The sequence below is a fragment of the Poeciliopsis prolifica genome, unplaced genomic scaffold (assembly GCF_027474105.1).
Source record: "Poeciliopsis prolifica strain line A6 unplaced genomic scaffold, Auburn_PproV2 SCAFFOLD023, whole genome shotgun sequence".
In the NCBI taxonomy this organism is placed as follows: Eukaryota; Metazoa; Chordata; class Actinopteri; order Cyprinodontiformes; family Poeciliidae; genus Poeciliopsis; species Poeciliopsis prolifica.
This window is the reverse complement of record NW_026562398.1, coordinates 1,602,420-1,625,682: the sequence shown is the minus strand read 5'-3', so window position 1 is coordinate 1,625,682 and position 23,263 is coordinate 1,602,420. Positions and strand designations below refer to the sequence as shown.

Below are 23,263 nucleotides of genomic sequence, written 5' to 3'. Positions count from 1 at the left end.
ATTTTCATTAAACCTCTGGGATGTTTTTTGTTTTTTTTATTTCTTTTAGAGTTATTTAAGATATTAAGAATCAGCTTTGGTTTTGTACCCTCTATGCAAACCATTAGCTTTAATCTGCAGGATCAGATAAAATTGACATTTAATGAACTTCCCGAGAGAGGTATCTACTGCAGGTGACCTACATCTCACTTCAAAAGTCCAAAACTATCCATTTTATCCATGGATGGGAAACTACAATCCTCAAGTGTTGTGGTTCTGCAACTGTCCATGCTTCAAACGATTAAATTACTTCTCTGCATGTCTTTAAGTTCTAATGAGGCCTGGTAATGAACCATTTGATTCTGATGTGTTGAAACAAGAAGAGCTAGAAAAGATGCAAGATAAAATCCCTAAAGAACTGACTTTTTTTTATTTCCATCTAACTAATGCTCACACATCTTTTGAGGTCTCAGTAAGGTGCAGCCAAAACCCATCTCATCCCTTCTGCACCAGAGTAAAACTCTACCCCCGTCTATCCACACCATACCCGTGCCATTCCTTCACCCCCGCCTATTTACTTAGCTCCTTCACTTTTCCTCCTCCTCCTCTCTAAGAACAGAACACCATGCACTGGGCAAACAGATGGCTTGTCCGTAGAGATAGGAAGGCTTGTTGGGAGGCAGGTCCACTGAAATCAAATGCTGCTCCTAAATGCTTGCTCGCACGCACACAAACTGGCACAACACACACACACACACACACACGCCCACTCTCCTTCACATACACACGCAAACACGCACACACACATACACAGCAGAACAAACAATTTCCTGAGCCACAAGACCAAACCTCTTTTTGTCTTCTAGTATTGATTCTACTCGGTCTCATCACACTACCTTTGCTCGTTATCTGCTATCTCTGGGCGCACGCTGCCATTGTGACTAAAGGTGTCATCTCTGATGTAACCACTATAAACTACATTATCTCTAATGCCATGCAAAGACCTCTTGCTTCAAGGCAATCTTGGGTCTAGCTATATTAAAAGTCTGACTGAGAAAGGAGACTAGAGGGAAGGGTGACAGCGATCTGAAAGAAACTGAGTCAAAAGCATAAAAGAAAAGCAAAAAAAAAAACAAAAAAAAAAAACAGGCAGCTTTGTTAACTTCAGTACAGCAGGAAATGTAGCATTTTCACACAAAAAAGAGAGACAGAAAAGGGCTGAATGAGATACAGGTGCAATATGATGAAAAATTACCCCACATCAACTTTCATTTTTTTATTTGCATCTCTCAATGAGGCATGGACCGGTAAGAGATTCTCACGGTATGATAACCTGACGTTAAAGTGCCACTAATTCACAGCATTGTTGTACTGACACAAAAATACTGTAATTGCTTTTGTTATGGACAGAAAACTACAATGGATTGTTTATATCTACGCATAGGTCAGTGTTCTGGTGGTCAGGATTGAGTTGCAGGTTTTACAGGTTTAGGAAGGGAACCTGGACATTCCTCCCTATCTTGATTTGGTGGGATCCCGAGGCATCCCCAGGGAAACATAGTATCTCTAATGAGTTCTTGGTGTGCCACGTGGTTTCCTCCCAGAATGACATCTCAAGATAACCTCCAAAGGGAGGCATCCTGATTAGATACCTGAATCACCTCAAGTGACTCCTTTCAGTGTGCAGCTCAGAACACTTCACCCTATTGCGAAGTCTGAGATCAGCAACATTGTGGGAAAACTGTATTCTACCACTTTTTTTTCTGGGTCTCATGTTTCTGCATCTCATGTCTATAAGTGAGTGCTAAAACGTAGACAAACAGGAGATTAGAGAGCTTAGCATTATTGCTCATACCTCCTTCCACCCTGACAAGCGGTAATGTAAAATCGTCACTAAAGCTCCTGCTCCACTCGATCTTCTTCCAAAGACAAGATACTCCTCATCTTGAAGCTTCAGTTAGTAACTTTCACTGTGTCATGACAGTATAATCCCAGACAGATGAATTGTGAAAAAAGTTAAAATTTTTTTGGTCAAATGGTCATCCTACTGACATGTCAATTTTGACAAATATATAAAAAACATATATTTTTAAAAAATTTACCAACTGTAGCTTTATGGCATAAATTGACCTCTGACTCTGAGGAAAGCAGTCCAATAGAGAACCTTGCCCTTAGACTGTTTTCCTTTCTGAAATATGTTATGATTTTAATGGCACGATTTAAGCAGAAACAGATAATAAATAGATACTAAAACTATGCCCTATTCCAGTGTTTATTGTGCAAAATATTATGCTGTTCTGCTCTTTGTAGAGTATTGATGTGACTATAACAAGCATTATGTTAAATTAATAGGCAGCTAAAGCACTTTTAGTGTTCACGCCATCACTAACTGTTCTTAAAAGTTAAATATGTCTTTGCTGAAGCTAAGAAAAAAGTGCGATAAGTTTCTTTCAGCCAGCTTACAGGCAGTGTGAGAAAACAGGTGGAGAATGGGGGAACGTGGCACTACTTAATGTTCAATAGGAAGGCAATATTTTTTTTGCTTCGGCACTCTCTCTGTAGCATCTAATTTCACTCTAAATCCAAGTAAATATATGACAAAAAAAATGTTTTGAAAATATATCTATAAAAAAAAAATTATTAGACTTTCCCACCATTAACCGGCCCATGCTAGTCTCAACCCCCTTGAGTGTGTAAAAGCCCCCTGGGTGCTAAACTCCTTGTTTCAAACTTTCATCTGTCAGGCAGAGTGGCACCCAGTGAGCAGCCTGCACTGTGGAGGAGATTCTCGGCTCGGTGTGCTTACCTCTGGCAAGGCGGAGAGCTCTGTGCCCTCGGGAGCCTCTTCTACTTCCATGTCCAGTCCTTCTGAGTGCAGCAGTGTCGCCCCGGCCCGCAGCCCAGGGGCCTCCAGGGGCCGAGGCTCGGATAGGTGCAGTGGTGTGGGCGGAGAGGGTGGGCTGTATGCTGATGTTGATGATGGCAGATGGGGTGGTGGTGGTGGTGGTGGTGATGGTGGTAGATGAGGAGGAAGAAGAGGAAGAGGAGGAGAGGAACCAGTGCCCTGTTTGTTATGAACAGTGGCCCCCGTGGCCCCTGGCCGGAGTGAGCTGCAGTAGTTGTTGGAGCGGAGCCCTGAGGAGCACAGGAAACGAGTCTCACCCACCCACTCACGTACAACTGCAACCCTGCTAGCAGCTGGGCCACCAGAACACAACGGGAGAGAGTGGGCAGGGGGGCACACAGAGGCTGCCAGTGCTACACTATCAAACACTGCAGAGAGGGGGAGGAAGAAAAACTCCAAAGTTTCACTTTCCACCATCTGAGGGGAAAGGGCTAGGACTTTTCTTCTCTCTTTCTCTCTCCCTTTTTTTTTCCTTTGCTCCTCTGCTCTCCTTCTCCTTCCACCCACATGTGTGCACAGAGGATGGCAGCATGTGTGTTTTGGGAGAGCATGTGCGTGTGTTTGTGTGCGGCAGTGAAATGCTTATAAGGAGAGAAGGCTTGAGGATCCTCTGTAGCGTGGAGGGAAATAGTTTTGGAGAGGAGCCATCTTGCAGCTCGGTTGAACACTTTTTGTACAAGCTGGGCAAAGGATGACTACAAGAAGCATGTAAGATGTTTACCAGCAACAAGTGAAGGCACGCTGGCCGGAGAATTTGAAATTTCAGTTCACACACAAGCGTTTCTGCTACATTAATATCACCATTAGCCCACAGCACAAGTGAAACTCTTTCTTTCTCTTGCAACAAGATGATCTGTTGCAAGTTGTCTTACAGTATGTTTGTGTTTGGGGGGAATGTCTCCAGAGTTATGCAGTGGGTTAGCCGTTCACTGCCCTCCTCTGCACAATGGATAGAATCACACATACATGAGGTTTGATTCCTGGAATGTTAAACTACCACGCCTGACACTCCCCACTCCCACTGAATGAGAACACACACAAGAGTTGAAATCCCTGTCCTCCTTCTCGCCCACCCCAGCAGAGGCAGAGGGAAAAACCTTAGGAGCGTGGAAGAGGAAGTGGAGGCGGAGAGTAAACGAATGAGCTACAGGTGAGGCAGAGCATCTCATTAACTAATGGCGTTCTGGCAGAAGACACCTGTCAGACGCGTTATTATGGAATAACTCCGTTAGCTGGCTCTAACGGCGTCTGAGTTTTACTGAGTTAAGACAAACTCAGGTTGTGGTGTGACCATCTAATTGGACTGCTGTCCTGGTTTAAGATATACAAGCATTTCAGGGGAATCAATTTATTGACAGAAGTGTGTCAGCTACATTAGTTAGTAGCATGCCATCCTTTTATCTTTCTATTCCATCTTCCCAGTTTAAGGTTGTTGATTTTTTCTTTTTTCAAGTGAACTACATCGTTTATATTTACTTTTAAATTTTCCAACACACTAAGAGGTTCTGACAGACATAAAACCATACAAGAACATATGGTCCAAATGAAAATATAGTAAAACTCACATTTCTATTTTCAGTTATTTATATAGACAATTAATCACACGTTTAAATGGATATTTGCACATTTGAAATCTTAAATAAGGTTTCAAATGTATCAATGTGTACAAAACACTTTTTTTATTCCTCACTGTGACACCAGACGAAACTTTTCTTGTTTTGGGTTAGTAATGATACCATAATTATTACAATTTGCCAAATGCCAGAATAAATAGATGGTTTTAAGAGCAGTCTGTGTTACTTTCTGTATCCTGTTGCACACTATGTATTATGTCTTTAAACAAATGTTTAAAGACACAATATTTGTGAAAAACTTAGATCATGATAATATCATGGCATTTTAAGATTGTCATGGGTTCATTAACAACATTTGAGCAAAACAACGACACCACTGTGGATGAATGCTGAGTCAACACCAAAATCATATTTGATATATTTGGATACTTGTTGACCTTTACACATCTGTTTAACTCTCGGGTGTTTTTAATGACTGACAGTTAAATATTCATTTGTTCAGATACTTATAGCAAGCATAAACAGTGTGGGAATGACCAGCTGTCATATTGTATCCAGGATGGGCATGTTGTGGTGTGAAAAGTGCATCTAAAACCCAGAACAAAAGCAAAATACATCGGAAAGAGGTTGGCTGAAGTTGGTGTCATTATCCACAAGGAAACATTGAGTTTTGTACCAAAATGGGTTAAAGGCCACTCGAGGAGGAAGAAGTCATAACCCCAACAGGAACATAAAAACGCCAGATTTCAGCTCTGATATTCGGCCATTATTACAATTATTACATTTGGAAGAAAAAGGAAGGTTGGAAGGTGAAGAACACCATCCTAAGTGACAAAGTGGCAGCATTATGTTGAGTTGATGTTTTTATTTGATACATTTTTTTAAGGTTTTATTGGCTCTTGTGGCCTTTATTTGATAGAGAATTAACAGGAAGGTGGATAATGGGAGAAGGGGGAAGACATGCGCCAAAGGCCACCTGGCCAGGAATCAAACTTGCGAAAGCCGAGTCAAGGACTAAGAACTCCACACGTGGGCTGTTCTTAACCTCTGCACCACCACAGCACCCCCAGGTTGTGTTGATTTTTTATTTTTTTTTATTGCAAGTGTGCTTCATTAAATACATGGATTCATAAGGAAAGAACATTTTGTGTCAATATTAAGTATTAAGGACATATTTCAAGACATCAGTAAAGCAATGCTATAAGTTAGAGCACAAATAGACATGTAAATGGATAACAAGCAAGGTAACCACAAAGCAGCTTATGGCCAATAAAGTTAATATTTTGGAGTAGACATGCCAATACCCTGATGTCTTTTCCATTTGTTGAAATGTATTTAGGATGTTTTTTTGAGGACAAAAAATATATATATATTTTTTGGATTTTACTATTGTTAAGTGCATCATCCGTTTTAGTCTTTTGTTGATTATTTATAATCATAGGGTTAATTTGTATCAGGTCAATGCGACTTTGGCTTTTTATGTCTACATCCAGCCTCCGCCCATCAACACAACAATCAGTTTCCTTTAACCCAGTTTAGGTAATCTGTACTTCTTTTTCTCTAAGTAGTGCTTGTCCATTTGTTTGTTTGACAATGCCTCCTGTTTGAACTTTGTGTTAATCACTTTGTTTTGAACTTCACCATGTTGTGAGGGCTCTTCAAAAAAGACTGATGGATTTCTCACAAATTCCTGATTTGTCAGAAATCTGGCAAGCTTTAAAGAATAGTGATCACACCAAAGTGACTTACTGCATGGAAAAATAGAGGTCATAAAAAAAAAATCTATTCCATGTGACTATAGGCTGAAGGAGCAAGCTGATCTTGTAAGAACCTGTTTCCTTTACTCCATCTGCCACTAAAATGGGGTCAAGACTTATACGGTTCTAAGCTTTAGAAAAGCAGCTCCCTTAAGTTGAATATCCTAACTAATTACCTAAAACTTCATAAGTTTGTTAGTAGAAAAAAGGCTTAATGACATCTTGTTAGCAATCAGCTTTTTGAAAGTTTATTCTCTTTCAGAGTTTTGAAAATTAATGTAAAGTAACTAAAACTGTGCAGTTTGGAGGTTCTGATGTCACGCTACTTTCCACTTCACCAAATTTCTACTTCATTTATGTGAGCACTGAAAAGATTCGTAACTGTCACCTGATTTTTGATTTTGTTTAGAACACAACAGTGGATCACATTATGGCATAAGTTATTATTACGTAGAATGAAATTCTTCTGCTATTTTCAAGAATCTTAACGAAATCCCAAATAGCAAAAGTCATTTGAATGTTGAGTATCCATGGAGCATGGGCTACCACTTTTCAAACCACTCTTTGGATACTCAACTGAGCCCCAATAGCTCCACACATCAGAGTTAACTTAAAGGATAGCACAATGCATTAAGCTCTGAAGCAGAAAATGAGGACCGAACATACAAAGTAATACGCTTGGTCATTATTAAAATAAGTCAGCAAACCATTAGCAACTGTCAGTTACTTAAATCCAGTGTGTTTTCTTTTAGCAAATGTGGGTCAGCAAGCACTAACCTTTAGCTAACTGTGAGATGTGAAAGGTAGTTTTTGTGCTGTGTCCCTGGCTGCATCCCTGTCGCCCCAGACTTTGGACACATCCATTGTATCTAGACTGCAGCAAGACTTGTGTTTTAGATGAGCAACATCTCCACCTGAATTTTGTTTTCCTTTGTATTTTCATTACAATGGCCATTTAAAAATTGGCAATCACAATTGAGATACTACAATTATGTGAATGAGAATCAGTTGTGCAGACTATACTCCTTATTACTAGTCTTAATTAAATTCTCAGAAGGAAGGCTCAAATCTCTCTCAAAGTGAGGTTAGGTTCAATTTCTTCTAAAAGCATATTTGTTCTCTTCAGGTTACCTTTACTGGAATATTGTCATTTCTTTGTAAATTAAGGCGTAACCGTTTTCTCACCTTTGCTTTGAGAAAAAATACCTCTTATCATCATTAATGTTGTGAAGAACTTCTGCTGTGAATCATTTGCCTGGAAAGTGGAAACTCAGATATGGAGTGATATTTCACCCAACACTGAATTTTTTCAGTCATTATACTAGCGGGCTTCCTGTTATAAATACCAATCATTCAGAATGTATTTCTCTGTGTTTTCATGTATATCTGTCTGTGAATATGTTCCCAAATAATTATAAGTCCAATTGATTAAGTGAGATATAAGCTGTGAAAAGTGAAAATAAGAATCTAATGACTAAAATGTTGACAAAGTCCTTATTGCGGGATACATACACTTTATGATGGATTTTGGGGTTGAGATGTGTGAGAAATCTTCTCAAATCTAGATAGTTTCAGGTAATTATTCTAACCAATTCTGACTTCCTGTAACTGCAGCCAAGTCCCAGAACCTTTGAAAAGTTTAAATAAAAAGCACAGAACTTAAAACACGTCCAATGCTTTTCAGAATCAATTTCTTCCTACTGGTATCAAAACTAAAAGCTACAGCTCCTCCTGTCGGTTTGCATTTAAAAAGAGGATAGGAAGGTGCGACTCAGAAGGTGGAGCAACATTTTACTCACCAAAATACATTCAGGAAATCTTTGTGAATTTGAAAAAGTTGATGTGAAATGATGAGAGTTGACAGTTTAGAGAAAAGTTCAATATTGTCAGTATGATCTCTCCAGTTAATTGGATGTTCTTTGCAGCCTGTACACAGTGGCAGTGTGGACAGGTGCACCGGGATGGTACGACACGATCCATTGTTAGACATTGACTGCCTGACACACAGACGGGTAGTAGGCCTAAATCCTAATGATCCTAATTGGACTTTAGAGACTGATTGACATGCAGTCCGGTTCCACTGTATTTTTGGCATTCCACATGCAAGGAGGATCTAGTCCATGTCCCATGCAAAGAATAGTAAATACAAGGGGCTTTGTGTCGGAATCCCATGTAATGTCAACAAGGCTCAGATTAGAAAGAATTAAACAGAACAACACAAAGTGTTTTTGTCAGATTTTGTGTGTTTATGTATAAATTTGGTGCATGAATCATACAAGAAGGTGACTTTATGGAAATATAAGAGCAACAGAAGCTCTGCATCAAGGCCTTTTGCAAAATTTCCTGGTCTTTCTTCAACTGGAGCAAGTGACCTTGCTGTACCTCCACTCTGCCCAGATCAATACTTTCCCAGGATTTTACAGCAACATGCTTTGATGTTCCCTAGCTGGCGTAAAAAGAGGGGGAAAGGGCCAGAAGCAAATAAAATGAGAAAATACAGGCTGGGAAGGAGAGTGCAAGGAATGAGTGGTAAGGTGGGGTGAAGGAGAAATGTATGGAGGGGAAGAAGGAGGGAAACAGCATGAGAGGGATAAGATGTACATCGGGGGCGAAAGAAGAGAAGAAGGGCGAAGGGGCGAATGGAGCTGAACGGATAGAAAGAGGGAGGGAGTAACGATGGGAACAGTGATCTGTCAAAGCAGGCAGACTTCTCCTCCGCCCAGTAATCTGAGGTACAGTGTTTGTTTATCCTCTGTCCTCATTTAGACACAGGGACAGACCTGGGGTGGGAGGGAAGGCTGTTGGCCATCTCAGCAAGCCCATTTCCCCAACCCCTATTGTGTAGTGAATACAAAATAGTATTTGGCGAACCAAAAAACCCTCCCTGAGGTTTCTTTGGTGACAACTGAAATACAGATACAGGGCTCATTCAGGACACTTTCCCATGCAGGGAACAAATGATTAACATTCTCAGAATTCTCCAAATCTTTTATTCAGATAGTCAAGGCTGACTGTATCTGTAAAGTCTGAAAGCACATCCAAAAGCCTCTACTTTGTGTTTTCTGAGGCTCTGTGCTGCGACAGCATCTGATTCTCCTCCGTGAGCCAACAGAAACATCTCAATCCCACACACTTAACACTCACACAAAAGAGGTGATGCGAAGGGACACGAGCGCGCGAGTGTGCACGATGACGAGTATGTGTTTTGGTCTATTCAGGCTTGGCCCAGTCTTTTATAGCTTAGGTGAGTGGGGCTCAGCTCAATAGATGTGACTGGGCTCAGAGTTGTACTCTTTCTCATCTTTTCTTCCAGTCACAAAAAACAGGGAGAACTCAGGACAAAAGATCCAATTACATGGCAGTAAAAGCAAAAGAAACAAACCCAGAAGTTGAGCTCACAAAATGTGCCCACGCGGACCTGGACTCCAGCAAATACACGCTCACACTACCATGCACCCACACACACACACACACACGCACACACACACACACACACCACACACACACACACACACCACACACACACACACACACACACACACACACACACACCACACACACATACACACACACACACACACACACAGACAGTTTAACACGCTCCACGAGTAGCAAAGAAAATGGGAAAATAGAGAAAATCTTCTGTTACAGACAAATTACACACTCGTTCTGCAGGGCATTAATGTATCATTAACACGGATATATATAAAACGGTTTAGTCAACAATGACTTAAGGAATTAAATTCAACCTTATTACTGATGCAGCATGAAATGTTAAAACATTCAAATAAAAGAAAAAAATTGTGTAAAAACAAAAAAAAAAAAAAACCAAACAAAAAACAGCTCATCCAATGAAAATATAAACACAAGAAGAAAGGAAAAAATCTTCTACATTCAAGCTTGTTTACATACAGTTTCCCATTGATGACTTGATTGATTACTGCATTTTTGTTTCATTTTTTTTTTTTTCCAGTAATAATTTTTAGACTTTCGGAAAGGTTTTTTTTTTCTTTGAAACAAAAGTGTGTGACATTGGTGAAGAAGACGCGCTTGTGAGTCGAGCTGCGGAGTTAACTATGTGGGCTGCATTCATAAAAAAACTTGCCAAATCCTCTCTCCCAATGCCAAAATGCTTATTCAGCTATTGACTTTTGTTTGGTGTAATTTCGAAGCAGACAAAAGACAACTTCAATAATTCATAGAGAAACAGAAAATGTAAAATTCAATAAGACAGTCAATACATGAGGGTTAACAGGCAAAATGTGGGGCATCATGATTTAAGAACTTTTATAAGACGAAGTAGAGATTGCAAACAATTGTGTGAATTTGATTTGCATCATTTTGTGATTGCAGCCAAACATACATGCATTAGTAAACAGCACTGTAAATAATATTTGTAGATTTTTATAGTTGACACCGTCATTAATTCCCTAATTTTTAAAGAGAATTTAGTGCACAGTTCAACAATTTAATCTTACTAGTTATTATTAGTATGTATTTTAAGTTTGCATTTAAATCAATTTAAATCAATCTTCGAAACAAGCCATTTAATTTGAAAACGTATTCTGATAATTACTGAAACTATTCAATACCGACAGAAAATGTCATGGTAACGTTTTTTTTTTTTTTTTGTACGCATGAATGATTAATTGACTAAACAATCAAAGTTTGTAGAAATGAGACATATTGGTAATTTACAACCGTATCCACGTGGCAAAACACGAGTCTTAGGGATGCATGGGAAAAGCGTATAAAAATGACAAAAGCCTGGCCCCTCCTTCCCATACTAATTACTAGCTTGGTCACAAACTGTTGTGGGATGGCGTCCTATTCTTCAACCAGCATTTCCCACAAGTCAGCTGGCATACTTGTGTCACTCTTTCACAAAGAACACACCCAAAATGATCCCACAACTGTTTAATGGCGTTGAGGACCTGTTATTCCGTTCCCTCCACTCCTGGTAAACTCTGATGTGATCACACGATCACACTAACTTCACTAATTTATATTGGCAAAGAGGATTTACCAAGGAAACCACCAACTCAACTCTCCTGCTCAACCCACAAATGCATTTGCCTTTCAAATATGCAATTGAAAAGGAAATAAACCATTTTTTCTTGATAATTGTCAAGAAGCTTGATACAACATAGATAATGTTAAGTAAATATAAAGATCTTTACATTTTATGCAAATTCTATATCTAAAATAACTAAAGATAAACTTATTAAACAGCTCTACAAAACAGATTTAAAGTGGTAGACATATGTGAAGTTGAAATACATATTTCAAGGACATTTGTCAAGAACACCTTTTTGAAATCACAACAAAAGACATGTTTGTGCTTGAAAGATTGTTTTGGAAGCATGCAAAAGTTGATGTTTTTAACCGTGGCTAAGTGGAGCAATATGAGCTTTTGTCAGTTTGAGTGGTTGTTCTGCTGGTTTATTTTGCCTCTGTGAAGTTCAGTGAAAGACCCACCGACTGGCTACAAAATAAATAAATAAATAAATATCTGTCGCAGAAAATTAAAAACAAGAAAATTTTCTCGACACAGCGAGCGAAAGCCTTGCAAAATGTTCTCTCGCTTAGTCACTGCCGTGTAGCCATGGCTTCACACACACGCATACGCACGCCAACAAGCACACACATTAAAAACACACATGCATTGAGGTCTAACCTAGTAAACTGGCTCATAGACATTTAGAGCTGTTAAGGACAGAAACCCTTACATACAATGCCTTGCAAACGTACTATGTCAGTTGTACTTGTTTTTTGTTTTGTCATGTTACAATGGAGCAATTAAAGGAAAAGGAACATGGTGTTCAATTGCTTTTTTTTCTTCCATAAAACCTTGCAAAGTGTGTCTTGCATCTGTAGTCAGTCATCCATAGCCAATACTTTGTAGTCACCATTCAGGAGTTTTCTCTCGTATCAGGGTTTTTTCCATAACATTTTTGCAATATTCAGATTTTTTCAAGAAGCACATCGTTACCTTTTAATAAATTTTTATTTATTGTATTAAATCCTGACTTGATAAATAAATACATGTTTTTTTGTTGGTTCCCCCCCACCCCCCCCACACTTTTAAACAGGAACCTTTTATGTTGCTGAATAGAAAAAAACGAGGAAAAGAATAGAATACGTAAAACATTTAATCCAAATAGAAAGCTATCATTTAAGTTAAGGACTAACTCGAAAACAAACTATAAAAATAAAAAAAAGAACTTTAAATTTTCCTGGGAGGGTTAGAAACAAGAAGACTGGTAACTGAACATTATGCAAAAACACTAACAGGCAACTTGTTATAGTGCGCCTCTAAATTGGGCGCTTATTGTTGTTCTCAAAGAAATGGTAAAAATGAGCTCCATCAAGAAGTCACGAAGGCCCTCACCATCAACCATGGTCATTGGTACAATGTTATGATGTTAAAATGTCTTTTTATTCTATTTTATTTTTTACTTAATGCCCTCTGATTTATGCAGTGTCAGCACTAGTTTTTGGTTGAGATTGTGATGCTGTCTCCAATGTAGCTAGGCTGAATGAGCACTATCAAAACTTAAGAAGATTTTCAAGTCTTTCTATTTCAAAACATCACCACATACAGTGAATTTTGCATCTGTGTCATCATTCAATGGAGTACAATAGTTCCACACCTGCCTAAATTCCACAATTCCACTGTTTCACTTTCCCCGTGGGATACTCCTGCCATGATTGTTTCTCTTACAACCATCAACTGGCTCAGCTTACGAATGAGCAGTGGTGCCCTCTTCTGGATGGTGGCCACACTACAATCCTGAAAGGACGTCTATCTAAGCGAACATTATTTGTTAATGAAATAGAACCATTTTTTAACCAAATAAACCAATATATGTATGCACTTATACACGACAGGTATACCTCCAACAAACATGCATGTACACACAAACCCATTCCCATAAAAGAAATAAAAAACAAAAAAAAAACATTAGGTGCCTATAGTCAGAACTCACAAGTTAACACACCTCTAAATCCTTCCAAGAATTAACTGTGTTTAGCTCAATCTACCTTCTAATCAACTTCAATATCTCTGCCGGGGAAAAAAAAAACAAAAAAACAATCTCATGTCATGATGCTACTGACACTATGGATCACTGTGGGAATAGTGTGTTAGGGTGATTTGTTTACGCAAAATTTTATTTAGGCGTGTCAAAGTAAAAGGGGATAAATACATGTGCATGCCAGACTTCTCCAATTTTTATTTGCAAAACAAAGTTGAAAACCACGCATTCTTTTCCTTCCATGTGACAGGTACTCACTAGTTTTCTTTTTTGGTTTGTCACAGTAAACTTTGTTAATGTGATAAAAGCAAAGTAAAGTTTAAAGGATTTTGCAAGGCACTGTATGCAGCATCTAGGGGAACAACATATTCAGATACGGTGAGTTAGACGGTGTGTCTCAGATGTGCGAAACAAGCAGTGTGAGCACAGCTTCTGTAAATAGATACTTACAGGACAGGGAGTGTCCTCCTTTGGGCAGGTACTCATACAGCAAGGGGTTATCATCTCCTATCATCTCAGCCCGCAGCGACAGCAGGCTGTTCTTACTCATCAGCGCTGCCTTCAGATTGGCTACGGATGAGATGCCTCCGCCTCCCGCCCCTCCGCTGGCCTCCTCCGATTCGTTGGCGCCCAGGAAGCCCGACTCTGTGGCGAGAGTCTCTTCCTGCTTGAGGAAGAAATCGAGGCGCTCACCGCGGCTGTCTGAGCTGTTGGGTTCGGTCACGTCTGCCCCTGAACAGAAAAAAAAGGGAGGTAACAAAGGATGAGCATGCAGATCTGACTCAGTGACTCGAAATGTTTTTAGCGTCTGAAAAAGAAATTTAATAATGTTTGATGTCTCCCAGAGAACACTGATAATTAATTTCAGGGATTACACGCTTCTCTACAGGCTGAAAATCCTGTCACTCTTGACAAAGCGGATAAAAAAGGCATGTTAAAACCCCCAAAACTCTTACAATGTGCTCATGAAGTTGTCACTTTGGCATTATAAGAGCTTTGACCTGATGACGGAAACAGCTGAAGTACAAAATATAAATGCAAAAAAAAAAAAAAAGAATAAAATCAACATTTACACACAGTGGTTTCAGAAGCAAGTACCAAAGCGTCACAGCTCTGATTCATCTCCCTCTCTGCTTGACTCCCTAACATATCTCATCATTACCAGTCAACACTAAAAACAAGGAGATCATAAAGAGACAGTAAGAGAGACAGAGAGAGAGAAAAGGCAGATACAGCCGTAGCGTGCTTGTGTGTTTGTTTCGTCTGCATGTGCGCATTTAACTATCAGAGTCACTGAAAGCAGGGAGACGCTGTCAGCCGCAGACGTTTCGCTGTAGATCCACGAGACTGTCAGACAACACTGGTGACAACAGCGCACCAAACAGGCATGCACGCACAAATCTAAAGACATACACTGTCTCCTAATTGACATTTACCTGATGCAAGGTTGCTTTCTCTTTGGAGGAGAAAAATACAGAAGACACATCGCTAGCTTAGAGACATTTAAGGAAAAGCTTGTCTACATCTAAAGCAAACACAGACATCTGAGCTATAATGCAGATTTGCCTTAAAGGCGGTGGGAGGTGGTGCATAATGATGTGTGACTGCTCCTAACACAAAGCTTCAGAAATCCTGCTATGCAGCGACTTATACATACCCAATTGTTTTTAGCATGATAATCACAAACTTTTTCAGTTTTAAAAAAGCGTTTTGGATGAAAGGTGAAGTGCCTTCAGCAAAAAAAATAAAAAATAAAATAAAAAATAGTCAAGTTACCCTCTCCTTAACCACTGAGAAAAGTCTGAAAAGTGTGGTGTGCATTTATGTTCAGCACTATTTATTCAATACCTCTGTGTAAAATTCTTATTCAGACAATTGCTTTCAGGGTTCATCTGCTGAAAAGAGAAATAAAAAAAAAAACAAACAGCCTAAGATATCACTGTTTTCCTAAATTTAATGCAAATATTCACAGCTCAGGTGGGTTAATCTGTCGAAAGGACAACTATCAGTCATACAAGAGAGGGAAGAAGAAAGACATTGACGGATGTTTGCTGCCGTACATAAAACAGAGATGGAAATAGGAGATCAAAATGCACAAATTTAAGTGCAGAGAAACCACACAGTGAAAAAGGTGGTGGCAGCAGCATCATTCTGTGGGGAATGGGAACTGGGTGGAGTAAAAATACAGGAAGAAAACCTGCGGGAGGCTGTAAAGCACGTCGAACTCAGGCAGTGATAGTCAGATCTAAAATGGAACATTTTCATAAATCTGTTAGAATAAAATTCAAACTTAAATCCAACTCAAAATCTGTGGCGAACTTGGAGGCTGTTGTGCACAGATGCTCTCCTTTCAATTTGACTGAGTTTGAGATTTATTTATTTTTTGCAAAGAAAAAGGGCAAACATTTCAGCCTTTAGATATGTAGAGCTGTTAGAGAATTGTAGCCCAAAAAGACCTGCGGCTGCAATAGTAGCAGTTCTTCAAAGTATTAACTCTGGCCTGCTGACTAAAAATGCTTCCCACTGTTTTTTAGAGTTTTATTGAAGAGCAAGTCTAAAATCTTGTGCGATTTTCTCTCGACTGCACAATTGTGCATTACTTCTTGCTGGTCTTTCACACACAATCCCATTTAAATAAATTGAAATGTGTGGTCGTCACAAAGCAGACAATTGAAATTTCACTTGCAGCAAATGAGGAATAAATAAAGCAAAGGAAAACACCAGTTTGATGAAGGAGTATGCGAAACAGAAATGAGCAGCAAAGAAAATGAAAGTGTCTCTTCCAACTAAGTCGAGCTCGGGAAAAAGTGTCTGCATGTGCAGCTCAGAGCTGCTGTCTACTGCAGGGGGAATCAAGGTGGTCAAGGTGACAGAAACAGTAGTTTGCCTGCACGTCTGGAATACCGATGGATCAACAGTGTTCACACACACACAAAATCGGACATTTTTCATGACACTCAGATCAGTCCTGAGGATGGATGTCCTTTCTGTATGCATGTACATAGATTTGAGCAATCTTGAGATCCCAATTAGATATAGTGGCTAGAAGAAGATGAGCTGTGACAAATAAGAGTGACATCCATATAAAGTTGTCTTTTCCCCATTCAACTATCAGACTCATCAGATGATAGGAAAAAAGGAGATACAGAGGAATAGAGAGAAGGCAGATAAAGCAAAAAGAAAAAAAAATGTAGATGAGAGAAGGGAGTATAGCTAGGGAAGAGGCAGAAAAAAACATACTTGCATGCATCCACGCACACACACACAAATCCATCCCACCTGCACTCACACTCACACAAACACACAAAGTTAATTAAGAAGGGGGTGCAGGGGTTGGCGCAAGGGGCACAAGGTGCAGGAATTCATTAGAGCTCTGCCCCCTCCTTCAGTGGGCAGCCCAGCAGCCAAAGGAGTCAATCAATAACATAGATCTGCTGTTGGCCAACAACAACAATACACACACAGAGAGAGCAAAGGGAGGATGACAATTGGAGGGAGAAGATGGGAAGGAGGGAGAGAAAAGAGCATCATCTCTGACCCCCATGTGTCCCACCACTCATCTGTTTATTGGACGACTAAATGAACCCTGACCAGTCTTTCTAGCGTCTTCGGAAGACGAACATCCACAGATGGAACATGTCGGCCCTCCTCGCACTCATACAGTAACAATGAATCAATCACGAGTCGCTCAGTTTAGTCTTATGGAAAATGGGTCACATCAGGAATGTCAAACTGTTTTTAAAAAAGGTGTAAATTTGCAGGTGTTTTACACAAGAGTGACTGGAAGGGGTCTGTTTTACAGAAGAGTTTATCTTTTTTAAGAAAGCAGATGAACCTGAATAAAAAAAAAAAATCAGTTATTTAGTTTAGATTAATCACGTACAGAGAGATGCATTTTTCAATCACAGAAGGTCATCACTTAAGAAGCTGGCTGTTCACAGAGTGCTGGATCCAAAGGTTTTACTGAGAAGTTGAATGGAACAAAAGAGCGCGGTTGAAAAACATATTGTTCAAGACTTTTATGGACAAACACAAGATGCAGACTACTGTATTGAGTCAATGCTCCAAGAGCCCCTACACACATAAATATCCAGGACATGGGCTCCTTGTGTTAACATATTCCTGAACCACAGACAACATCACAAACGCCTTAACCTAAGGAGGAAACAGAGTGGGCTGCTGCTCAGTAGCCATTTGTCATTCATTTTTAATGTTGCAGAGTGGAGAGGCACACAGTCCAAACTGATTGAGGCTCAATATGAATTTTCTGGAGTCAGTGATAATTGGGAGCCGAACTCTCTGCTGGTTTTGGTTCATGTGAAAAGTCAGCACAGCCAGCTACTGAGATATTTTAGAACACTTCATGAGAAGATGGAGATGCTGAATTAATTTACCAAAACACACTTCAAAAAGTACCAATTTATGCTGTAATGACCAAGGTATGACTGTGCTTTACAGCAAACTCACCTCAGCTCCACTAAACAAATCTACTGCGTATTGTCAAGAAAAGGACACCAGAGCAAACTAAAGGAGTCCCAATCAAGCATTGACTGCAAGCATGTTCAGTACATGAACATGCTTTCAGTAAGTGGACATATGTGTGAAGTAAAACATATTTTTCATTGGCAAGGTGCAATATTCTCTTATTCTGAGAACAGAAATTTCTTTTGTATTAGCTGTAAATCACAATCATCAAAAAATGATTGGAAGTATGTCAGTCTTTGTGTAATGAAACAAACTTTTCAAAGATATTCTAATTTATTAATGTATACCCACACATCCAAGACTTGGGGTAGAATGAAAAAATAATAATTCAGCCAAATGCAAACAGACTTTAAAAACACTTAATCAAAATGTTCCCTGTAACCCCACTTAAATATTGAGCTTTGACTGGCCTGTACTGATGGTGTTATCCTTGAACAGCCCTCTGCTCGGACAGATAATATCATTTACGGCACCAGGAACAAGTCGCAACTAATCCCGAGGTTCCATCCTATGGATTTCATCATTCCTGTGCCTGGTTTGGTTTTCATCGAGGATTTGCAGACACACAAAACGTGGCGTCTTTCAAACGCAATAGGTTTATCTCGTGTTGTAGAGACACTGTGGTTACATCATTCCTTCATGCACAATATGCTCAGTGTCATGAGACAACCTATGAATTTCAATAGCAAGAGATATGCCTTTGAACTACATGGTCAGATCAACCCCCCCAAAAAACAAAGACATTTTCTTCATCATTTTTTTTCCCGCTCTCAGTTCCTTTCTTCTGCCTTTACACTGAAGCGGTTTCTGTACAGTGGAAAGAATTTTCATTTTCCCCTTCATAAAAGAGTCCGAATAATTTAGATTTCTGCTTTCTGAAGAGATCCTCCGTTTAATTTGGTTGCCATGGCAGCCAGGCACCCTTGGCTTCAACATTTATGCTAAATAAATCCCCTTTTTAAAAAAAAAAAAAAAAAGAAGGAGAGACAAATATGTAGAAATGGTGGTTCTCTTTGTTAATGCGAGCGACGCTGTAAGCTATGCGAGAGCCGAGCGTAAAAAAAAAAAAAATGGACTGAGACGCGGAATAAAAGATATGCATTTGACTGTACTTTATACGTGTTGGGAGGAATACTGAGTTATGGCTAATGGATAGAGGATGCAGTTTTGTATGCTGTGGTTGGAGACTGCCCTGTATTTCTCACTGATATGTGTGAGTGTGCGTGTGTGTGTGTCAGGGATGGTGTGTTGTTACAGTGAGACACTTTGAGGCAGTAAAGAGGAGGTGAGGAAGGCCTGAAAGGGGAGGAATAGGTCAGCTGGCCCAGTTTGACCTCTGATCTTCTGTTCTGATTATGTGATCCGAACGCTGTCGGGCGAGAGAGTTTCTATTTTAACAAAAATACACCCGCTGACGGATTGAACCCCGGACACACATGCGTATCTACTACTTTCCCACAAAAACAAGCAGTTATGGCCTGGCTGTTTGCTGACACGCATTTTAACACCCCAAAAGACAGAAGAGGAAATAACTACTAATCTAGTTAATTTTACCAGTAGATACATTTATAATGAAGTCATTCAAATGAAATACACATTAAACATTTGCAACACTCAGTAATGCACACTTAAAACGTAATTAAATCAATGGGATTTTAACTCACTCTTTTAGACTGTTACCTCTTTTATGCAGTTTGTTCTTCAGTTCTTTCCATAAATTCTCAACTGGGTTCAAATGAAAAGATTCAGATTCTTTTTGAGGCCATCTCACTAAATTTCTCCATTCATCCTCCTTTGAACTATCAGAAATCTGCCCGTATTGTGTTATGCTGAAAAACAGCTTCAAACCTCCACCATGCTGCCTGTAATATTGTGAAAAAGCCAGGCAACATGTATTACTTGTACCAGAGGCCATCTGGACAGCAATACTTTAACGGTAATGTTAAGCATCATAGTGGCTGTGCTAATTTTCGAGGGTGATATGTCTTCAATACTTCAATACTTATTTCTTGAGTTATTCCACTTCATGCACTGTTATGCTTAGGTTATTTTTACCATGTGGATTACTTACTGACAGTCTGAATGACTTGCTACTGTTATGATATTTATATTTCCAATAACTGCAGAGTATGATATTTCCAGTGCTATTTCTACTTCCAATAACAGCACAGTGTTTCCATGTTCTAGTCATGTACAGTATATTATTAATTATTATTATTATTAGTGTTAATATTGTTTTTTTCACTTTTGGAACTTTTGTGTGAACCTACAGAGTGTTGATCCTGCTGCTGCATCTGAATTTCCCATATGTAGGATAATAATTACAGCTATATTATATTAGAAATATATTTACTGAGAAATACATTGATGCATTCAATACTTATTTTACCCGTACTTACAAAAAAAAAAGGTTCACGCCATCAAATCAACAGAGACAGTAGCCAAACACAATGGAGAGAAAAAAAAAAGTCTACGGTGGTTAGGCAACGAGTTACTGAGGCTTGTCGACCACAAGAGAGCTGTCAGAAAAGAAAGCAGCGCCCTGTGTGCATGTTTGTAGGGTGAGTGCAAACAAAGGAGAAAGACTCTCACTGAGTGTATTTGTAAGTAAATGTGTGTGACGGTGAAAGACAGAGAAAAAAGCCTTGCCTCAAGTTCTGTGGGTTAATGGCTTGGGCAGCCAAGAGTTAGAACGAGGACAAGGCACTACAAGAATCCACTGTGCTGCACGCGCGACATCACAGCATCTCGTCTCCACGTTTTTGTAGCGGCGGACGGGCGGCCGAGGTGCGTTTGTTCTCAAGTGGACGACGAGGAGGAGAGGGGAGGGAAGGTGAAACTTGCTTCCTCAGCATGCCAGAGTTGGAGAGGGTAAAAAAGTAATTTCAGCTGAGAAGGGGGAGTGAGGCACTAAAACAGCTCAAGAATTCAGAGGCAATTTAAAAAGCAGTGTGGGAGAGGGGAATGAAAAAAATGCTGGGTTAAAAAGGAGGGAGGATGGAAAGTAAAAAAGAAGGCTGTTATTCTCTTCTCCCTCTGTTGTTTTTAGGGACTAGTCGGGCCACAACCTCCTGGAGAGATAGGGAAGGGTGGGTGGTGGTGATGGTGGTGGTGTTGGTGGTAGGGAGGGCGAGCATAAATCAAGCATGGCCTGAAGGCTTTAGAGGGAGGGAGGGACAGAGGGAAGAAAGCGGTAAAGGACAGTGGAGAGGGATACGATGGTGCTGGTAGTGATGGTGGTGCTGCTGCTGGGGGCTCTAAGAAAAAAAAAAAGAGAGTGTGGGTGGAGGGGAGAAGAGGAGAAGAGAGGAGCACGATTGCAAAAGTGGTGGGGCGAGAGGTGAGCGGTGGGGTGATGGAGTGTGGGTGGATGGGTAAGTGAAGGGGAGGCAAAGAGAGGTGAGGGGGAGGTTACAGAGGCTGTGGGAGGGAGGGCAGAGTGTGAAAGGACTTTTACAGTACACCCAGCAACTAAGTATGAAAACGTCTTTCATCTCTGTGTTTAATTCCATGTCTACATTAATGTGGTAAAGCATGTTATGAATATGTAAGACAAAGCCTTGGAAAACTATTCATACACTTTCTTTTTTCTTTTTTTGCATTTGTTATGCCAAAACCACAAACTGAAATACATTTTGGGGGGATTTTATGAGTCAGACTCACACCAATTAGTATAAGATTATTATATTTTTTTTTTTTCTGGTTTTCTGGTTTTATATATAGAGATAAAAATCTCGACTAAAAAACCCACCTGTTTAGAATTGTAACGTTTTACGAATTTATGATGGCACTTGTGAATGTTTCGATTGTTGATTTTTTTGTTGCATTACTTTGTGTTTTTGTGCTTGTTATGATGTAAAGCACTTTGAAATGTCTTGTTGCTGAAATGTGCTATCTAATTAAAATTTGACTGGCATAGATGATAGTTTCAAATTTGAATATAATTTTAAGATCATTTTTACCTACTGATCAAGGAGTAACGTTTAGTCCTCAGTCAGATCAGCTGCACTTTGCTGTGATTGATTGATGTTAAACATGTTTGCAAGTATAAATTAGCTTGCATATATAATCTGGAACAATGAATTATTTATGTTTGAGCTGTCTTTTTGTCCCAAGGAATATAAAGTTGTGGATATAGTTGAGTCAGATCATGTGCAAAATATGTTAAATAATTGGTTGCAACATGAGCATAGAAATAAAAGCTACACTTCCCTTTATTTTAAAGAACACTGAATTGGTCAGTGATTTTAGACAATTGGTTGTTTACACAAAGAAAGATCAGTGGGTTGAATAACTTTGAACTCTTAAAATCTTTCCTGAGTTTAGAAACTACCTTATTGTCCTACAGCCACAGTTCATGTTTGTTCTCAGTCAGGGAGAAATGTTCACACATTTTAAACAAAACAACCAATCACCGCCACAAAGCAAACACGGAGAGGAGATTGAGCTGCAGGGTTTATATTTCACACCTGCAAACTGTAAAAAGGATTTGTAGAATTTTCTGACTCAAATGCGGGTTTTTTGTAGGTTAATAGGTTAATTATGAACCTCTTAGCTGACCAGCTTTCTCTAATTCTCCTAAGCAGTCAGAACCCTCAATGAGTCTTGTACGTCCTGCTGGTTCACTAGGCTCGCTCTGTGTGCTATAACCCACTCTGATTACAGCTTTTGAAATAAAGTTCTTCAACTACATGCAGAATGCAAACTCGATGCTATAGCTTAAAAAACTAAACTAAACTAAACAACAACAACAAAAAAAAAAAACATCCCCATGTTGTTGTACAGCTGAGATTTTCTAGGAACTTTATTCGGGCAGTACGTCATGCTCACTTGTAAATATGGACAGGAGCTCCATCTTATCAAGAATAATCTCTAAGAAACAAATAACCAAAGGGTTACTGCTCTGTATAAGTGCTGGAATTCTCAAACTGTAGCAGTTCGTTTCATTTCCCTTCAAAATCAACTTAGTGTTTTTGAGTTGAATCGAATTTTCTCTATTCTGCTGTAACTTTAGAGTGATTTTTTTTTTGTCCCCCTGAAAGTTAACCAATTTTCCTTTTCCAAACTGATCTATGCTCAAGGAGAGTACTGCAAATGTGTGAAAGCTTGAGGGGAACATGCAAACTCCTTCTTGTCACGAAGCAACTGTGCTAAATGTGATGCAAACATCCCACCAGGATTTCAAACAACTGTGATTTGATTCAACGTCCATTTTCATGCTGAAGATGCTTGTGTACTTTTCATGAGATTTTTTTTTTTGAATTTGTTAATTAACTCATACTTTTTGCTCACACAATTTACTGCTTCTTTCTGTCCCTTTTGCCTGAACCGAACTGAGCAAGAAGGCTTTCATTTATTCTGTTCCCTCTTCATATAACGCGTTACAAGAATCTTTAAGCTTGACTGAACTCATCTCGTTTAAAATCTAAATGGCTGATTCTATGACAGGTATCTCTTTTTTCATAGCTTGACATTTTCTTTTAACTGTGTATTTTTATGTGCTGAATTTGTTGCAGCCTCTTGGAA

At 39.4% G+C, this 23,263-nt stretch overlaps 1 protein-coding gene across 4 annotated transcripts in view; it reads right to left on the bottom strand.

Moving 5' to 3' along the window:
• Window positions 1-23,263, bottom strand: part of zbtb46 (zinc finger and BTB domain containing 46) — an 84,231-nt gene that overhangs the window by 11,297 nt on the left and 49,671 nt on the right. For 3 of the 4 annotated variants that reach the window (XM_055046273.1, XM_055046276.1, XM_055046272.1), the window contains exons 4-5: window positions 13,703-13,984; window positions 2,786-3,114 (exon numbers count right to left, since the gene is read on the bottom strand). In XM_055046273.1, coding sequence (XP_054902248.1) covers window positions 2,786-3,114; window positions 13,703-13,984 — 611 coding nt within the window. The remainder of the gene's footprint in view (window positions 1-2,785; window positions 3,115-13,702; window positions 13,985-23,263) is intronic. The other variant, XM_055046275.1, reaches the window with a different exon arrangement.